This window comes from Limtongia smithiae, assembly GCF_038497785.1.
Source record: "Limtongia smithiae strain NRRL Y-17922 unplaced genomic scaffold V1518scaffold_8, whole genome shotgun sequence".
Lineage (NCBI taxonomy): Eukaryota > Fungi > Ascomycota > Lipomycetes > Lipomycetales > Lipomycetaceae > Limtongia > Limtongia smithiae.
Window position 1 is genome coordinate 97,810 of NW_027117629.1, and position 18,945 is coordinate 116,754.

An 18,945-nucleotide genomic window follows, 5' to 3' on the forward strand; every position below is an offset into this window, starting at 1 on the left:
TGTTGACGCTTATTCCTTTTGGGATGCTCGGCATGCGGGGCTGCTGCGACCGACTGGCTGGCTTCCTGTGTGTCTGCTACTGTTTGCCGCGTCTGGACGTCGTTGATCTGGCGATGAGTTCGTCTTTTGAGGATTGGGTTCCCATGGACGTTCTCGTTCGACGCTACTATTACCTGCCGCTGTATTCGCTGTCTTGTCTCTCGTCCAAGTGGCGGGTGTTGTGAGCGGCTTGCATGCGCGCGAAATAGTTATGCAATTCTTTTTTCGCGGCGCCTTTCGGGGCCGTGCAAATTTGAACTCAATGGAGCTTACTTTTGGAGCGAGAAGAGCTAACTTTTTGAGTCCTCGGTGCCGGCCGCTTTGGCATCTTCGAAGATGCAGGTCTCCTTCAACTTCACATGATGAGATATTAATGCAACATAGAGTCAAGCTCCGAGAGAAATTTCTCCAAGACGAGACGTGCAATAATTTTTCTGATTTCGTAAATTATACTAGGTAGTTGCGTAGATTAATGTAGTTTGAAGTTGAAAATGTGTACAATATCTCGATCACTCTGACTTTGCGAATGGGGTTCGTGAAGTTTGTCACGGCCGCGTGCACGCGAACGCGTCGTGCACCACAACATCGGCTGATCTCCCCCTCAGCGAGCTAGCTACAGTTGACCTGTCCACTATGACCACACGGCAGCAATAACAAAATGATTCCGGACCTGAGATTTTCCAAGCACATGACGCCGGCCTTCCACGGCAGCGTGTCGTGGTCACCCGAAGGGCCACTAGTCGTGACATGTATGAAACGACAGGGCGGTGGTTCCGGGACAGTTTCAGGCATAAATTTGTTGTCTTTTGCTGTAGGAAGTCATTGGGGACGTAGTCTTACGGACGGCCAATCGACAGCGAGCGACCAGATTGGAGAGAGCGACAAGACAACAAAGAGCAAGTGGAAAGCAGAGTATGTCTACGAGATTACATGGCTGGACGCTAGCCTTGTGCGCGAACGGCAATGGCTACAGTCTGATGTCAAAGGTATGTGTGTATGTTGCATGCGTGGATGGTGAAAGTCAACTTAACGCCGCGGATCAATAGAAGATGTCGTCATTTCGATTGCAGATAGATCTACAGATCTCATCATATTGCAGATGGAATGGTCGCCGTTACGAACTACCGCTGCCAGGAATAGCGTATTGGCACTACTCATCACGCCGCTAGATGTTGTACTCATGGTACCGCCGAAGCGGGGAAATATCTCGAGCGGACCGTACACAGTTGGATGGGTACTTAGTGAAATTATATACAGTCTTGAAGGATCACCGACGAACTACGCAAACAAGACGCTGCTAAAAATGAGACTTCACAGTATGTATAGAGCTGTGAGGCGGTTTGGATCGTGCTGAGTGTTGGTAGGTATGGACTGGTCGGCCTCGTGCGGACCTGTGAGTCCGGATAATAGTGTCTTCTCGTTACTAGCGACCGGGAACGAGAACGGGGAGATATATCTGTGGAGGTGAATTGTTGGATTCTATACCTATCTGCTTGTTCTAACTGTGCATTACAGCGCCGATGGCGAGAACACACCACAGCTGTTGGAGACTATTACAGTATACGAACACACTTGGATCACCGGTCTAAAGTTTTCCCCGGTTGTTCGCGATGGGGACAATGCTCGAGTTTTCATTGCAGTTTACACCAGTAAACGATCAGTACATATCGTTACTCTCGACATCAGCGAGATCACGACATCGTCGCCAAAGGTGATGGCTGCAGTCCCCGCGGAGTGCATCGTGACGAGTTCGCGAGCCGAGTTCACGAGTCTAGTTTGGATTCCTCGTGCTGCTGCAACATTCTACTGCATTGCAACAGTACCCGGTTTCGCTACCTTGCTAACGGTGGAAGGCTCTGGCGCCGCAAACACAATGCTCGAGTTCCCAACAGGCATATATGCGCCTGTATCCGGCGCCATAGTCGCGTACGAAGCTGAGGAAGATGCGCACGTTGTGACGTTAATTAGCGCCGGCGGCGCGCTTAATAGCGCCAAGATCCACGCGAGCGACGGCCGCGTTGTGCCGTTCTACGACGCTCCAAACATGACGTTTGCAAAGCAACTCGAGTCGCGCAAGCAGCTCTACCTGTCCACTTCGCCCGCGACGGCGCCGGTAAGCGCTGTCGAGACACGGGTTGTCGGATTCTCGCACGATGCATATGGTGGCGCGGCAATGCTGTACACACTTACACCAGCGGATCGGCCGCGCTATCCGATCGTGTCGCAGCAGACGAGTCGGCTGATGTTCATTCCGAACACAGCCGCCGGCGCTCAGGACGCGTTTTGGGATGCTGTATTGCGCAAGTATGCGAAGGGAGATGGACAGATGTCGCCGCGTGCGATGCTGTGGTGTGCGCAGATGCAGGCTGCTGCTGCTGGCGGCGTGAGCGCAGTGGTGTGGGTGTTACAAGCGCTTGATACTGTGCACGCGCGATTGCAGACTGTGAGCGGCAACGTCGTTGCGACGTGGGTTGAGGATATGCGCACGCGGATGTGGTTCTCCGAGAGCGCGCTGTGGGAGCGTGTGCTTGCGAGTTTGTATGACTGGGCGCTATCGCTTCTAGAGAACAAGGACGACAAGGAAGACGCAGCTGCCGCAGTAACTGCTTCGAGTAACATGATGCATAGTCATGAAAGTAACAGTACTATGGATCCTGCTATTGCGGCTGTTACTGCTGCTACTGCAAATCGTGGTGACGAGTTAGACCGAATCTGTGGTCTACGTGTGACAAATCAACTCTACACGCGCGTCGGCCTTGCAACAGCTATCGTGAACGCGGGAATCTCCGACACGGATCCTCCGATCCTTGACATGCCATCCTGCCAGGTTCTATACCAGCACGCGCAGTATTTGGTGCACGTAGCGCCACGGGTGGGCGAGGTTGAAGGACAGCGGTTGAAAGAGCTTGCGCAGAGCGCGCTGGATCGGATACGGTCGCACGGCGTGGTTCACGGTGGTGAGGAAGAAGCTGAGGTGAAGTGTGTCGCGTGTGGAGGGTTTGTCGAGGTCATATTTGACCAAGAGTCTCCCGGAGGGTGTATTGGTATGTGTCGTGATACGGGCCATAAGTGGGGTAAGCTGACACCTTCTTTATTGGGGGCTGACGAGGTTACTGACGGTTGATAGAAGTATGTGCGTTAACACTTCTACCGCTGATGGCAATGAATCAACGACATTGCAGTCTTTGTACGGTGACTGCGATCGCGGTTGGAAAGGACGGGGTAGCGACGGTAGAGGGAAGTTTGCTGGAGCGAATATTGAGGACGGTTACGATTTGTCCATTTTGTGGGGATTTGTTTTATATCATGTAAGATAGTGGAGGTGTGGGATGAGGGAGTGTACAATAGATGGTCATAATATGGTGCATTGCCGCAACCAAAGAGTGGAATCAAGTTCGTTGGGACAAACAAAATAGTCCTCTTGGGCGAGCTTGCCACACGATGCGGCTCAACCGCTGTTCTTTGTGGGTCTTAAAATAACTGATTTCCTTGCTCGCGCCCGCCACACAGGATCATCACCCACCGCATCAATTCACAATGGGCACGCCGACGACGCTGTCGTCGCTACTCGGTGAAATCAGCAAGCGCCTACAATCTCCTCGCGCGCTGTCAGAGGTTTTCGTGCTCGACGTATCCTCTGCGGATTTAGCTTCATTGCAGAACGACCTCCTCGATGTACGCACCTTGTGATTCCACTAGAGAGAAGAGCTGACGAAGATAGAATAAATATGACATCCCCGGACAAGTCGCCTCGCGAAAGTATTTTGCGGGTAAATGGCCTGCGTTTGCCGAGTTTGTGGTCGCGTATGTTACATTCGTGCGAGACCTTGATCCGTATTATATCGAGACTTCATATCCTCTTCTCGAACGATTAGTGAGGTGGGTTCAACAGTATAATGCTTTACAAGTAGTATGCACTAATAACTACTGGACAGCGAGTTACAGAATGCGTTTTCACGGCCACAGGGTGCAGTGCTGTGTGATATAGTACGCGTAATTACCAGTTTCATGCTCCCCCTCGCAATAGAACTTGACGGGATGTATGGTCGCGGGGGGGGTGCTAGCGGCAATGGCGAAGAAATGACGACGGCGATGCCACGTACAATGGAAATGTCCAAGACACTCTTACGGTTCTTCAACACCGTGCGCGCGGAACGACCGACCGCGACCGTTGAAGACCTTGCATCGATGAAGAAAGGCGTGCTTTTACACATCGCGGCACTGTTATGTCGTTCGTATTTCACACTGAATCAACCGTACACGTGCGCGACGGTTATTTCGAATATGGCAACCTTGAATATGCGGTTCAGCGCATATCCACGCTCGCAGAGGGTTACGTTCCGGTATTATCTTGGGCGATATTATTTATTGCGACAAGAGCTACTTCGGGCACGGAAGCATCTATATTGGGCGTTTAAAAATTGTCATGGAGAAGCGACGCACAATATGCGTGCGATATTGACATATTTAGTTCCAGTGAATATCTTACTTGGAATCGGCACGCGGGGATTGGGGAGGTACGCGCATGGCGCATTGTATGATACCGTCAGCGGTGGCGAAGACAGCTCGCTTGCTGGCGCGGAGTTGCAGATGATGTATGAGCCGCTTGAGCGCGCACTACGGGTTGGCGATATGTATGCGTACAACGCCCATCTGACGAAGCATATGTCATGGTTTTTGCGGAAACGCTTATTTGTCGTGCTACGTTCGCGCGGCGTCGTTATTCTCATGCGAAATCTGTTCAGGAGGATCGCGCTTGAGCATGTGCGGCATGGCGCGGGCGGACGTGGGGCCGGGGATTTATCATATGAGGAGTTGTTGGTGGGGGTGAGACTGTCGACGCGGCTAAGAGGATCCAGCGAGCAGCGCGCGAGAGTATTGCCCATTGGGTCGGAGGAGGATGCATGGACAGGCGCGGAAGTGGAGAATTTGTGTGTGAGCTTGATTGATCAGGGACTCGTGAAGGCGAATATCTACGCGCGCAACCAGATTGTGCGGTTAATGCCGTCGGGAGGTTTTCCCGCGATCCACGAGGCATGGGCGGCGCGGGGAGATATGTGGGAGCGGGAGGAGGCGTGGCTGGAGCGGTAGAGAGAATACATATATAACGGAATTTATGTTCACTCTCATTTGTACGCCAGCCCCTACCAATATGGTGCAGTTGATGCCACCGATGTGTCTCCTGCGATCCACAAGGCGTGGGTGGTGCGGGGGGATATGGGGACAGGAGAAGGCTGGCTGAAGTAGTAGATATACAGAGAAAATTTATTACTTCAGGTGTATTTGTCAAAGAACTTGTGGGTGAGCTCTACACCGACGAACGTGGCTGCATTAGCGGGGAAGGAGCGGGCAAGGGCGGGGCCGATACCGGGGAAGAAGGCTTTGAAGCCGCCGGAGGCGTAAATGGCTTTGGAGACCTGGGTGATGGAGGTTGCCTTGGAGGAGGACTGGAGCTGGGACTTGATGGTGTCGATGGGAAAGATGGTGACCCACATAGCAACGCCAGACATGCCACCGGCGAAACTGATGGCGGGGAGAGACATGGACGCGCCGGCGGGTGTGAGCAGATCTTTGAGGTACTCATATGTGGCGAAGTAGATCGCGGAGCCAGGACCATCTCGGCCGAGGGTCGCCACAGAGCCGCGGAAGAGAGAGCGCACGCCGCCTTCTCGATAGAGCTGGAGCGCGACGTCAAGAGGTCCTTTATATTTAACCACGCCGTCCTGGCCCTGGATCTGGAGGAGCACTTTGATGCGCTCAAACGGCGCGGCGACGAGGGTCATTGGGATTGCGGAGAAGAAGCCTGCGGCGGAGATCTGCGCGATGGAGAGGTCGCCGTTGAGGCCAGCAGGCGGGGATACGGAGGCGACGATGCGCTTTCCGAGGTCGTATCCCCAGAATGAGATGGCAAACATGGGAGTCACGCCGAGGAGCGGCGGGGAGACGCCGCGGTAGACTCCGAGGAGACCGTCACGCGCGACGGTCTTGCGAAGAGCGTCGAGGGCGCCGGTGTACATGCCTTTCTCTGCTGTTTGCAGCCGGACTTTGATAAGGTCGAAGGGGTGGCCTGTGGGAGATCATTCGGTCAGTCAGGATCAGAATGCGGGAACATAAGAAGTGCGCACCAACGAGGACGGCGGAAATGCCGCCGACACCGCCAGCCGCGAATGACTTGAGCTGGCCGGCAAACGCGGAGGTGGCAACGGTAGTGTCTATCTCGGGAGAGTCAGACATGGTGTAGTGGGGGTGTGTGAAGAGGCGTTATGGGAGGGGTGAGCTTGTGCGGAGGACGGGGATGGAGTGGAGAAATATATGGCGAGAAGCTTATGAGCCGCCTTGTATGCGGCGCCCTTGCCCCGCTGCCCGCCGCACGCGCTCGTCCGAGGCTGAGCGCCTCACGAGCTAGCCGTCTCCGCACTGCCCTCCGAAGCGTTCTCTTTTGCGCATACTGAGAGGTCGTGTGGACTTAAAAGATGACAAGACGTTGGCTGTAGTCTATGAATCAGCACGTCGCTGCAGTCTCAAGACCGGCGCGGACGCGGAGATCGCGCTGGTGCGGTGGCTGCATCCCGTGACGGTGCCGCCTCGCACGCCACCGACGTTGCCAGGCGAATCTGCGCTGTAGTCTTGAGCACACAACACCCTGCTTCCCCGGAGAAGCAGACAAGCTGTGGCGGGAGGAGGCTACGAACTATGAAGAGTAGAGTTGCGGCACGTGGCCCTCGGTTTCGCACTGCTGCTCGCCTGCGCGCTCACATGCGCGCAACGGGACTTCGTCTACGCGGAAGTGTTTGGACTACGATCGGCAGACCCGGTCGATCAGACACGCGCGTTGGCACTGCTCCACGGATGTCTATGAGACCTACGCCAGAAACTGGTGCCCTTGAAGAGATTATATTTACATGATGCTCGCACAGAAAGGAAGAATCAACAAACCAAGCCAAAACTCCATCACGCGTCACGTCGTCAGTCATGCGCCGCGCCGCGTCGCACCCGCTTCTATATATCACATATCATACACTCCACTCCGTCCCCTACAGCTGCCTGTCGATGATCTCGGGAATCAGTCGGCGTGCTTCTGCGTATTCCTCGACATACCGCGCTGCGACCTTCCGCTTCACCGCGTCGACGTGGCGCTGCACCCACTTCAGATCTTTTTGCACCTCCTTGATGATTCGCAGGCCTTCCACATATGACGCCCGCGTCTGCTGCATCTTGCGTGTCGCCTGCGCCGCTACTTGCTCTAGCTCCCGCGCCCGGGCGTTCAGCAGTCCCGAACTCTGCGCCTGCACTACGACAACCCGGTCCAGCATCACTGCGTCGAATGCTTGAAGTAGCCGGCTTGTAACGTATTCCGCGGACGAGAAGTCGCCGTCCATAGGCTCGGTATTGGAGGTCTCGGTTGGGGCACGTTCGGTGGCAATGCTGGCTGTGCTCGTACTCGCGCTACTCACTATGCTCGCGCTTCGCGCTGGGGCGCTCGACTCTTCGTCTGAAGTCGCAGCATCCGAGCCCGCGTATGACGACACAGAACTCTCGTAGTCGTCATCTTTGTCCTCGTCGTCCTCCCCGCCTGGCATGCCAAAGAATGGTGTAGATGTCGACGCTTCCGGGTTACGCCATGCCGGTGGCATCACGCCGTTGCCGCTTCCCCTCGACATGCCTGCACCCGCCTTCGTTGAGCCTCGGTGTAACGGAAACGATAATGCCCGAGGCCGTCGCAGATGTGCTGTTGATGTAGTTGTTGTCTGCACTGGAGCCGAGGCGTCCGCATTCGCTGAGCTGCTACTGCCGTCGCCTTTCAGGGTAGCCGGTGACCCTCGGGAGGCCTCACTCATGACCGTCTGTAATGAAGTTCCAACGAGCGCGCGGCCTCTGCTCGGTGCTGCCCGTATGCGTCTGGTGGTCAACTGCCGGCGACAAAGTCATAGACGCCCACTGTCTAGGCGCGTGCGAGAAGCCGCACGTCTTTACAGTCACTGCAGCGCGCGCTCAGCGTCACGCTCTTGACTCATCCACACAAAAATATTTCAGACCCTCATCTTGCGACCGTGTTCCCCGCGCTCGATTTCTCCGCCGTTCCACGCTCTTATCCCTCCAGATCACGCTGCAATGAACTTCCCGCAGGAGGAGGAAAAGGTCCTCGCGCTTTGGAAGGAGTGGGATGCCTTCATCACCAGCGTCAAGCAGTCTGAGGGCAAGAAGCCCTTCGCTTTCTACGACGGCCCCCCATTCGCTACCGGTACGTCTGATTCAACAATTCGTCGCCATTCTACGCCACGGACTAGTGCTGATATTCTTAGGTACCCCTCATTATGGCCACATTCTCGCTTCGACTGTTAAAGCATGTCTACTGCGCGCGCAATTCTTCAGTCATCTCGTGCTAACTGCTCCAGGACATCGTCCCTCGATATGCCCATATGACCGGCCACTACGTCGAGCGCCGCTTCGGTTGGGATACCCACGGTCTCCCCGTCGAACACGAAATCGACCGGACCCTCGGAATTACCGGCAAGGACGACGTCATGAAGATGGGTATCGCCGCCTACAACGCCGAGTGCCGTGCTATTGTCATGAGGTACGCTTCCGAGTGGCGGAACACCATCGACCGTGTGGGTCGCTGGATTGATTTCGACAACGACTACAAGACGCTCAACCTCACCTTCATGGAATCCGTCTGGTGGGTCTTTGGACAGCTCTACGAGAAGAACATGGTCTACCGCGGTTTCCGCGTTATGCCTTACTCCACTGGCTGTACAACTCCGTTGTCCAACTTTGAGGCCCAGCAGAACTACAAGGATGTTCTTGATCCTGCCGTCGTCGTTGCGTTCGTGCTTAAAAGCGACCCCACCACCGCACTCCTTGCCTGGACGACAACCCCCTGGACTCTGCCGTCGAACCTTGCGGTCGCCGTCAACCCTGAATACGAGTACATCAAAATCCATGACGAGAAGGCCAACCGAAATTATATTCTTCTTGAGTCGCTCATCACCACTCTCTACAAGAACCCCAAGAAGGAGAAGTTCAAGATTGTTGACCGGTTGAAGGGCAGCAGCATGAAGGGCTGGGAGTATGAGCCTCTGTTTGACTACTTCTACGAGGAGTACAAGGACATTGGCTTCCGCGTCGTCACTGCGAGCTACGTCTCTGCAGAGGACGGTACCGGCGTCGTTCACCAGGCTCCCGCTTATGGTGAGGAGGATTTCAACGTTGCCGTCGACAACGGCATGGTCACCGCTGACCGTCCCCCGCCCAACCCCGTCGACGACAACGGTCTCTTCACCGACAAGGTCCGCGACTTCAAGGGCGAGTACGTCAAGGGCGCTGACCGCAAAATCATCAAGTACCTCAAGGAGAAGGGCACACTTATTGTCGACGCGCAGATCCAGCACTCTTACCCCTTCTGCTGGCGCTCTGACACCCCGCTCATCTACCGCGCCGTGCCTGCCTGGTTCGTGCGCATTAAGGAGATCATTCCCGACATGCTCGACAACATTGCCAAGACCCGCTGGGTCCCAAGCGCGATCAAGGAGAAGCGATTCTCGAACTGGATCGCCAACGCGCGCGACTGGAACATCTCGCGAAACCGGTATTGGGGTACGCCCATCCCTCTGTGGGTTTCAGACGATTACGAAGAGATAGTGGTGATCAGCTCTGTCAAGCAGCTGGAGGAGCTGTCGGGATGCCCTCCTATTACCGATCTGCACCGCGACAGCATCGACGCGATTACAATTCCCTCGAAGCAGGGCAAGGGCGTGCTCCGACGTGTTGAAGAGGTTTTCGACTGTTGGTTCGAATCTGGCAGCATGCCATACGCTAGTCAGCACTACCCATTTGAGAATGCCGACAAGTTCAAAAGTGCGTTCCCTGCTGACTTTATCTGCGAGGGTCTTGATCAGACTCGTGGTTGGTTCTACACTCTTGTCGTTCTCGGAACACATCTATTCAACACCTCACCGTTCAAGAACTGCATCGTTACTGGTATCGTTCTGGCAGCAGACGGCAAGAAGATGTCTAAGCGTCTGAAGAACTACCCCGACCCGAACTTTATTCTTGACAAGTACGGTGCAGACGCGCTGCGATTGTATTTGATCAACTCGCCTGTCATCCGCGCTGAGACTCTGCGGTTCAAGGAGGAGGGCGTCAAAGAGATTGTTTCAAAGGTGCTGCTGCCGTGGTGGAACTCTTACAAGTTCTGGGAGGGTCACATTGCCCTTTTGAAGAAGACTGAGAATCGCGACTTTGTGTACGACCCGAACTTGAAGAGCACGAACGTTATGGACCAGTGGATTTTGGCGTCGCTGCAGACGCTCATTCAGTTTGTGCACGCGGAGATGGCGGAGTACCGTTTGTACACTGTCGTGCCGCGGCTGCTGAGTTTGATCGACGACATGACAAATTGGTATATTCGCTTCAACCGCCGGCGCCTAAAGGGCGAGTCTGGCGTTGAGGACTCGGTCGCAGCACTGAACACGCTGTTCGAAGTGTTGTTCACGCTGTGCCTGACTATGGCGCCGTTCACACCGTTCCTTACCGATAACATCTACCAAAACCTGCGTCCGTACATCCCGGTCGAGCTGTTGCCAGAAGACTCGCGTTCAATCCACTTCTTGTCATACCCCGAGGCGCGGGTTGATCTCGAGAACGAAGATGTCGAGCGCGCTGTCGGGCGCATGCAGCGTGTGATCGAGCTGACGCGTGCGCTGCGCGAGAAGAAGACTATAGGTCTGAAGATTCCGCTCAAGACGCTGGTAGTTATCCACTCCGACAAGCAGTACCTCAACGACATTCGGGGGCTGGAGCAGTACATCGTCGAGGAGCTTAACGTGCGGGATATTGTCTTCACATCCGACGAGGCCGCGTATGGGGTGGAGTACAAGTGCGTGGCGGACTGGCCCACGCTCGGCAAGAAACTGCGCAAGGATATCGTTAAAGTAAAACAGGCACTACCCGCTCTGGCGTCGGACGACGTGAAGACCTTTTTGGAGGCCGGTAAGATCACGGTTGCCGGGATCGATCTCGTGGCGGGTGACTTGCAAGTCATACGAGCGCTCGGCGAGGACAGTGTTGCGCACGGCCAAGAGACCAACACAGACCAAGACGTTCTGGTTGTACTGGACACGACGATATACCCATCACTCAAGACAGAAGGTCTTGCGCGCGAGATTATCAACCGCGTGCAACGTCTGCGCAAGAAAGCGGGGTTGCAGGCCACCGACGATGTCTTGGTGCAGTACAAGATGCTCGAGGATGGCATTGGGCTTGCAGACGTATTTGTCGAGCAGGAACCGTTTTTGACGAAGGCTCTGAAGCGGCGGCTTGAACCTCTTGCGGATGGTGCGGGGGCGGCGGATGCGATTGCGAACGAGGAGCAGAGCGTGCAGGAGGCCAGGTTTATGCTGCGTTTGCTGAAGGTATAAAGGGTGTTTTTTTAGTTGTACGACTTGAAACAAAAGCAATAGGATATAGCCAAGTTTTATTATCAAGAGACTAGCAAGCTACTGCACATTAGTCATGAACTCCGACCTTAACAATGATTGTAGCCAAGCGAAATGAAGTAGCATGAGACTACGATAACCTGTATTGCGTGATGTACAAAACAAAACAAAACAAAACAAAACTCCCAAAAGCGTCAAAACGTATCTAACTTATAAGCAGTGTGTATGTCTTCGCGTGCGTGATATATATACAAGAGAGGTGTATCAATCTCTAATTTTCGGCCCGATAAGTTCGGCTTATCCTTCGGTCAAATGCGTGTACTGTCTAGTAGGTCATGAGAGCGCGCTATTCCCGGCGTATGAGTAAGTAGACATGATGTGATATGCATGCAGTAGTAACGGGGGTGATGTGAAGGCGGTGCTCGATTATTTACGGCCAGTCTCTCGACGGATACAGGAACGAACTTCGTTGAACTGCTTAATGCACGAGTCCTCGCCAGGCCCGATATTCATGCCCGCGGATTCCCGTGCAAGGCACGAGAGGAAGTTGAATGACTGCGCAAGTTAGCAAATACTCGATGAGCAGTTGAAAAAACTGAGGGGGTTCGGGGTGAAGGGGGGGACGAACGTAGGGCGCGCATTTGCCGCTGGCAAGGATGAACCTGAATGCACGTTTATATTCGTTGTCGTCGCTTGGCTCGCTCTTTTTGTCACTGTCGTCTCTGCCTAGCGCCATGGTGTGTGTATACGGGCGGAGTACGGGGTACGTGCGGGACAGAGGGGGAATGAGAGGTGTAACGAGTGGCGATGGCGATACTGAAGGTGGAGAGAGTTCATCGGAAGTGCGCTTTGATGGCGCGAATGTTATGGGTGCAGAGTCGAGGGAGAGCGTCACTGGACAGTAGTGTAAATTTTCCGTGTAAACGCACCAGAATAGTATGCATGATGTTGCTTGAGTTATCCCCGTCGGTCTGAGCCGGCGCTCTCGTATTTGAAACCAGCTCGAATTGAATATCGTGGCGTCGGCAAGCAGCGACGGCGGGGGTGCGGGGTTAAATTCGCTTGTTATTCACGAGTGCTTGTGTGAGAAGGAACGATACGGTGGGGATAGAGTGGCATGTATTTCCGGTTGCTTATCGTGGGGCGGGAGGTGTCGAAGTGGCCTGGACTCTTGTCCACCGCAATGCTGCTGCTGATGCTCTGAGTTTGGGTGCTAAATGTCTATGTTATTGCCAATGAAGCGCTCCTAATACGACTACTGCAGGTATGGAGCAGCAAACTCCGGAGTTCGGAAGTATCAGCATTCCGCGAACGCGAACACTACGCCGCTCTTGTGTCACACGAGACTGTTATACCCCTTCTCCGCATTTGTGATTCGGAGTGCATGCAACATTCTAGATATATCATAACTGAGCGAAAGCATGCGCAGCAGGCACAGTTGGCGACGTGTGCGCGATGGCTATATGAGGGTTTGAATGTATGTATTTCGTATATGCGTGGAGTCCGGATGTCACGGGAACAGCATGGAAGATATTTGAATATGTTTAGATGGGCCCTTTAACTGTATATGTGTGGAAGTCTTGCTGCTGTGTAGTTTGACGTCTTCAGTGTTCTGTGATCCTGTCCACTCCCTCGTATGGCGCCGCATGGCTGCAGCGGGGATTTGGTAAAGACTGGCGGAGAGTTGGGTTTCTTTTAGGCACTAGATGCCACTGTGCTACGTGTCATTACCAGAGTCAGGCCAGGCGTGTTTGTATGTGTAAACAGCATTGTTAGATGTTAATGACCCCGCCTCAGCCAAATGCGGGGCCATGCGGGGCGCGCGACGTTGATAAATTGGAGACATGATATTGAACTACATTAAGAGTTTAAGGCGGCTCGTTTTAATGTATTAAAGCCTATATCTTTGCAGCTTAGTAAAGCGCAGCAGCTACGATTCAGAAAAATGGATGTTAGGCGCTAGATAGAGCAATTGGATTTGTCAAAATCTAGCATCTCTGCGGTCTATTACGTGTCCAGCGGTTTCCAGATAGCTAGATAGTTGTAGATTCACTGCTAGATACACTTAAACGGACATCAGTAGTGGCAGCGGCTTGAGCAGACTCGCAGTGGAAGGCTCGGCGTGCGCATATGCCGGCGGTCCGCGAGCGGAGCAAGCCACGCCGCACGCGAAGAGGCTGATATTAAACTTTACCCCGCATTTTAAGCCGCCTGTAGCGCTTCCCCACATTTTGGCGAGTCAATCGAAGCTCATCTCCAATTCTCCACAGCGCGCACATGCCAGGCCCTGTGGAGAGCTTTTGATGACGATTTGATGTATGATTCACACACGCTGAGGATTTACGCTGTGTTTGTCAGTCTGGCGCTTGGACGATGGTGGAGACGATGACAGGTTCGGCGGCAATACCCCGCGTGTACGCGCACCAGGATATATATACCAGTGTCATAGCTGTCCTCGTTTTTAACTTCAAAATCAGGCAATCTGCTAGTGCCCTAGCTTTCCCGACACTTATTTCTCCGGTTGCACTCTTCTGTACTCTTCATCTTGGACTATGGAGAAAATCAGGAACGCGTTCACACCGTCGGAGAAGGACTATGATCACGAAGTCGGCGTCGAGGTCTTACCGGGCACTGAAATTATGCGCGACGAAAACGGCAGAGCCGTAGCGCATTTGCACAACGAACAGAGCGGCGCGGTGCTGGTGCCGCAGCCGAGTGAGAATTTGGATGATCCATTGGTAAGGAGCTCTGGCGTGAGACGGGAAAGTGATGCTGACTTGAACAGAACTGGAGTCCAATCTGGAAGTGGATAGTGCTCATCAATCAAGGATGCTTCGTTTTGATCAGCGTTATCACCAATTTGTCGCTTGCACCGCTAGACAATATTTACATCTTGTTGTGGAATAAGTCGGCGACTCATGTTGCGCTACTGGTGAGCTACTTCTATACTTGGCGTTCGTACAATGCTAATTTCAACAGACTGGCGCAACTGTTCTGTCTCTTGGCTACGCAAATTTTATCATTGTACCAACAGCTGAGCTATACGGTCGGCGCTTTGTGACGCTGGTATGCGGCCTCGTCTGTCTGGGTGGCGACATTTGGCAAGCAGCCGCGCAGTCGTACAACTCGTTCTTAGGCGCGCGCATCATCACCGGTCTTGGAGCGGCAATCAATGAAAGTCTGTTGCCGATGATCATCACGGACATGTTTTTCCTGCACGAGCGCGGAAAGTACGTCGGCGTGTATTTTTGTTGCTACTTCAATGGGCTGTTTCTCGGACCAATTATTTCGGGCGGTGTCGCGCAACATGTGTCTTGGCGATGGTTTTTCTGGGCATGTGCCATCGTACAAGGGTTTAACGTGTTATCTCTCCTATTTCTGTTTCCAGAGACAAGATATACTCGTGAGAGACAGACTCACTTACCACTTGACACGAATACGCCAGCAGCTAGCGTAGAGGAGTCGGCCACTATGAAACCATCAACGGAAGCAGCGGAGCACATGGAGAACTTCGACACCGAGAATGGAATCGCAGTCGATAGCAGTCTGGGAAGAGGCAAGCCGACAAAGGCGCAGTTCAAGCTCATTCAACCTATCGACCGACACGCATGGAAGACAATTGCGCGACACGTCATAACACCTTTCAATTTGATCTTCTTTCCAATTATCGCACTTTCGATTATGGTCATGGGCGGCGCTGCCAACGCATTGCTTATGATCAACTTGTTGCAATCTGCTGCGTTCACGGCGTCCCCGTACAACTTTAACACCGGCGCGGTTGGATTGACGAATTTTGCGCTTGTCGTTGGCGGCACTATCGCGCTGTTAACTGCCGGTCCCGTATCTGACTGGATCGCGAAACAGAAAACGATGCGCAATAACGGTATTCGTGAGCCCGAAATGCGATTGATTGCGTTGGCCCCTCTGATCGTGATGACCGTCGTTTCCATGGTGGTAAGTGCTTAGTTCTGCTGCCTCTTCTTGTGCTCACTAATGGTATAAGATTATTGGTGTAGGGTGGGACCGTGGCTGGGACTGGCGCATAGTCGTGATTCTCGGCTTTGGATTCCTCGGATATGTCGTTGTGGCTCTGCCAACCGTGTCCATCACAGTACGTGATTGAGTTTAATGTCGCTTTACTTTGTGAACCTGCTGACTTTAAACACAGTACGCCGTAGACTGCTACAAACCTGTGTCCGGTGAAATCATGGTCATTGCGACGGTATGCAAGAACACGTTCGGCTTCGGCTCAACATACTTTGCAAACAACTGGGCTGTCGCGTCAGGATACAATCCCCCGGTTATGCTGTTGATGGGAATTACAGCCGGCAGTGCGCTTGTCTTGTTGGTGTTTTTCACGTACTTTGGAAAGACTATGCGGAGACTGACGAAGAATCATAAGGTGCATTCTCTATAACAATGGAATTGTATTCAGACGATTAGGTCTCGTTTTTCAAGAATATTTGATATTTAGTTAGTAATCGAATGATTCCGCATTGTAAATACAAGGAATAATCAAATGACAAGTCAGAAGTCAATAAATAATCCAGTCGGTGTAATATAAGATATGTCAGGCTCGGTGTTGTTGCAGGAGCTCCCGAGCCGCAAGCTGCAAGCTCCACAGCGCGTACTAGAAGCGACAAGCGATACGCAACTTCGCAAACTTCCAATCCACCTGCCTGAATAACAGTTTCAAAGCCGGAGTTGAGAGCAAAACGCTACTAATCTTCTTAGTCGTAAGAAAAAATGGCTTTGTAGATCAGACGTCTTTGTTAGCGGCAACGGCTGGTGAACTTAGCACTGGCAACGCTGCAGCCTGCGGGGCAAGTTGGCGGTTTGGTGCGGCGGGCTCAGAACCTGTGCCTCTCCTCGAGCGGCGCGTCATCTCCACATTTTGATCTCCACCGGTTCATATGCTTCTCCACATTTGACTCCACCGGCAAAATCTCCACATGTGCGGGGTACGAACAAGGTCTGCACTGGTTTTGTGTTTGTGGTGCCCTTGGGCACACACAATGCGGTAGTATGCTACCCTGTCGTCAAGACGACAGAGTCTCCGCTTTGCCGTCTGATAGATACCACATACGCTATGTGCGCACGCGCCGATCTGCCTTCCAACTCGGAGCGTGGATTCATGTCTCGGAGTTCCGGCGGTCGCCACAGCATCTGCCAACCAAATATAACTGATACTCTCTGACCCCAGATTGCAGAGCTGTACCTGAGAACCTCTGGCATATATCCCATTCCCATACAACCGACTCGCGTTCGAAGATTCTCTGATTCTGCAAAGTGACGGCAACAATGGAGACCACAGATATATTGATTTGCGGATGCGGCCCGACTGGCGGCATGCTTGCGGCGCTGCTTGGTCGCATGAACATTAACTGCATCGTTCTTGACAAGGACAGCGAGATTGCCAGCGACCCCCGCGGCATTGTGCTAGACGAGGATGGTATCCGAATCCTACAAAGCATTGGCGTGTATGATAACTTGTACTCTGAAATCGGAAGCTGCATGGGAAACTTCAACTTTGTCGGCGGTACGAAGAAAGTTCTTGACCAGAAGCCGTTTATGGTGATGGACTACAGTACCGTACGCACCTACTGCCAAAGATCTTGTGACTTCCATTACTAACCTCTCGTTTAGTCTGAGGGCGGAACTGGTCACGTTGGATTCATCTGCCACAAGCAGCCGATTCTCGAACGAAGCATCAGAGATATCATACAGAGCCTGCCGACCATCGACCTTCGCATTAAGTCTGAAGTTGTTCGCGTGTATGAAGATAGCGACTTTGCCTATGTGGAGTACCGAGATGAGACCGATAGAATGCATACCGTGAGAGCCAAGTTCTTAGTTGGCGCGGATGGTCGTACCGGATTCATTCGGAAGAACTATCTTGAGCCGCGAGGTGTGTTGCTGGAGAAAAGTACGGCAAAGTAAGTTGCTGCGCATTTGGGCTTTGTTGCTCGCCGCAATCTAACAAATATAGGTACGACGAGACGTGGGTCGCATTAAACTGGAAGATTACTTTGCCGACGCCGCAGTCTCATCCAAATTTTCCGTTGTGGGCTCTCGGATACACACCAGAGGATGTATATTTGAAGTTCTTTCCTGTAAACTTCAGATTCTTGTGCAATCCTACGCGACCTGCGGTGTGCGGCCGATTTGGACTTCCTAACGATCGACTTTGGCGATTTGAGTTCGTTGTTGCTCATGGAGAGGACCCCAATGAGATGGCCAAGGAAGAGAGTATCAAGAAAATTGTGTTTCCGTACATCACACATCCTGGAAGCTGGTATGGGTGAGTTACAGTAGCTGTCATTCTCAGCTACAAACAGGTCTGTGCTAATAATTGGGATTCGCAGACTGCAGGATGAAATTGCTTTTCCAGACGACTGCATTAAGGTGCTTCGCTGCAGACCGTTCGCGTTTTCTGCCAGATCTTGCAACAAGTGGTCTTTGGGAAGAGTCGTTCTCTGCGGTGATGCTGCCCATGTATTTCCCCCATTCGGAGGTCAAGGTATTGCTTCGGGCTTCCGCGACTCTTCCGCACTTGCATGGCGTCTCGCGATGGTCTGCAGGCCTAATTTTACAGATTATCCCGATTTTCTGACAGCATGGGCGCGAGAGCGCAAACAACAGCTTGATCGATCGCTACGGGCTACGGTTGAGAACGGCAACTTTGTCGTCGAAGCCAATCATTTGAAGATCTTTGCTCGCAATTTTTATTTGGGATTGATCCAGATGGTGCCGAGCTGGAAGCATTGGCTCGAAATGGGCGCCCGACGATATGGCATGACCCGCTACGTGTTTGAACCCGGCATGGGATTTCTTCCTAAATATGCTGGCGGCGTGTTTTTACCTCAGGTTTACTGCTTCCCGCTTGATAATCGGGATTCAATACCGGCGGTTACGTTCACTGATGACGTTATTTTTGAATCGACCAAAGAGAGTTGGTTTCAACTCATTGTTCTCTGCAAGTCTTCTGACTATGAAAACGAGTGGCAAGATCTTCAAGATGTAGACGCCATCTCTAATTCGAATCTACGTGCCGAGGAGGCTACATTTATCGTACACGACTGCAAGGCTGCAGCCATCAACTCTGGAGCGTCTCGTGCAGCCGGGCAAAGAATCATGCGTATCGCAACAGCGAAGGAGTTTGCGGCCTCGCCCCTGTGCCTTGGACGTCCCGCGCCGAAATACTATAATGAGCACCGGATTCAGCAAGAGCTGCCTGGAAAGAAGTATGTGATTGTAAGACCGGACCGGCTCGTGTTTGCTGCGTGCGCCACTAAGGAGGAACTGGATAATGCGGCTGCTGAACTAGGCAAAATGCTTGCTGGCAACTAGCCGATAAGTGGGATATTTCATTAGCCTTCCTGATTGCTGTAGGGGTTTGGTTGTAGTAATTTGCAGTAGTTGATAATAAACGAATGAAAATGCTCAAACTTTAGTGGTTATTGGAAGG

The 18,945-nt window shown here is 52.8% G+C and overlaps 7 protein-coding genes across 7 annotated transcripts; 5 read left to right on the forward strand and 2 right to left on the reverse strand.

Annotated features, from left to right (window-relative positions):
- The first annotated feature begins 618 nt into the window (after window positions 1–618).
- Window positions 619–3,412, forward strand: V1518DRAFT_418476 (uncharacterized protein). The gene is made up of 5 exons (XM_066904547.1): window positions 619–1,025; window positions 1,086–1,355; window positions 1,404–1,503; window positions 1,555–3,113; window positions 3,167–3,412. The coding sequence occupies exons 1-5, from the start codon at window positions 698–700 to the stop codon at window positions 3,349–3,351; spliced, it is 2,442 nt and encodes an 813-aa protein (XP_066758659.1). The 5' UTR covers window positions 619–697; the 3' UTR covers window positions 3,352–3,412.
- Window positions 3,413–3,503: 91 nt separating this feature from the next.
- V1518DRAFT_418478 (uncharacterized protein) lies at window positions 3,504–5,333 on the forward strand. The gene is made up of 3 exons (XM_066904548.1): window positions 3,504–3,714; window positions 3,761–3,918; window positions 3,975–5,333. Exons 1-3 carry the CDS (start codon window positions 3,577–3,579, stop codon window positions 5,128–5,130), a joined length of 1,452 nt encoding a protein of 483 aa, XP_066758660.1. The 5' UTR covers window positions 3,504–3,576; the 3' UTR covers window positions 5,131–5,333.
- Window positions 5,284–6,325, reverse strand: V1518DRAFT_418480 (mitochondrial carrier domain-containing protein). The gene is made up of 2 exons (XM_066904549.1): window positions 6,165–6,325; window positions 5,284–6,106 (listed from the first exon to the last, which is right to left on the reverse strand). Exons 1-2 carry the CDS (start codon window positions 6,271–6,273, stop codon window positions 5,313–5,315), a joined length of 903 nt encoding a protein of 300 aa, XP_066758661.1. The 5' UTR covers window positions 6,274–6,325; the 3' UTR covers window positions 5,284–5,312.
- Window positions 6,326–6,863: 538 nt separating this feature from the next.
- V1518DRAFT_418483 (uncharacterized protein) lies at window positions 6,864–7,943 on the reverse strand. The gene has a single exon (XM_066904550.1). The coding sequence runs from the start codon at window positions 7,875–7,877 to the stop codon at window positions 7,074–7,076; it is 804 nt and encodes a 267-aa protein (XP_066758662.1). The 5' UTR covers window positions 7,878–7,943; the 3' UTR covers window positions 6,864–7,073.
- Window positions 7,944–8,026: 83 nt separating this feature from the next.
- Window positions 8,027–11,562, forward strand: V1518DRAFT_418484 (tRNA synthetases class I-domain-containing protein). Its single transcript, XM_066904551.1, has 3 exons — window positions 8,027–8,281; window positions 8,343–8,383; window positions 8,436–11,562. The coding sequence occupies exons 1-3, from the start codon at window positions 8,152–8,154 to the stop codon at window positions 11,457–11,459; spliced, it is 3,195 nt and encodes a 1,064-aa protein (XP_066758663.1). The 5' UTR covers window positions 8,027–8,151; the 3' UTR covers window positions 11,460–11,562.
- Window positions 11,563–13,646: 2,084 nt separating this feature from the next.
- On the forward strand, window positions 13,647–16,010 carry V1518DRAFT_418490 (major facilitator superfamily domain-containing protein). Its single transcript, XM_066904552.1, has 6 exons — window positions 13,647–13,891; window positions 13,955–14,215; window positions 14,263–14,409; window positions 14,457–15,431; window positions 15,481–15,588; window positions 15,646–16,010. The coding sequence occupies exons 2-6, from the start codon at window positions 14,030–14,032 to the stop codon at window positions 15,892–15,894; spliced, it is 1,665 nt and encodes a 554-aa protein (XP_066758664.1). The 5' UTR covers window positions 13,647–13,891; window positions 13,955–14,029; the 3' UTR covers window positions 15,895–16,010.
- A 315-nt stretch (window positions 16,011–16,325) lies between these two features.
- Window positions 16,326–18,925, forward strand: V1518DRAFT_418495 (FAD/NAD(P)-binding domain-containing protein). Its single transcript, XM_066904553.1, has 4 exons — window positions 16,326–17,069; window positions 17,124–17,413; window positions 17,467–17,778; window positions 17,843–18,925. Exons 1-4 carry the CDS (start codon window positions 16,779–16,781, stop codon window positions 18,825–18,827), a joined length of 1,878 nt encoding a protein of 625 aa, XP_066758665.1. The 5' UTR covers window positions 16,326–16,778; the 3' UTR covers window positions 18,828–18,925.
- The last annotated feature ends 20 nt before the right edge of the window (window positions 18,926–18,945 follow it).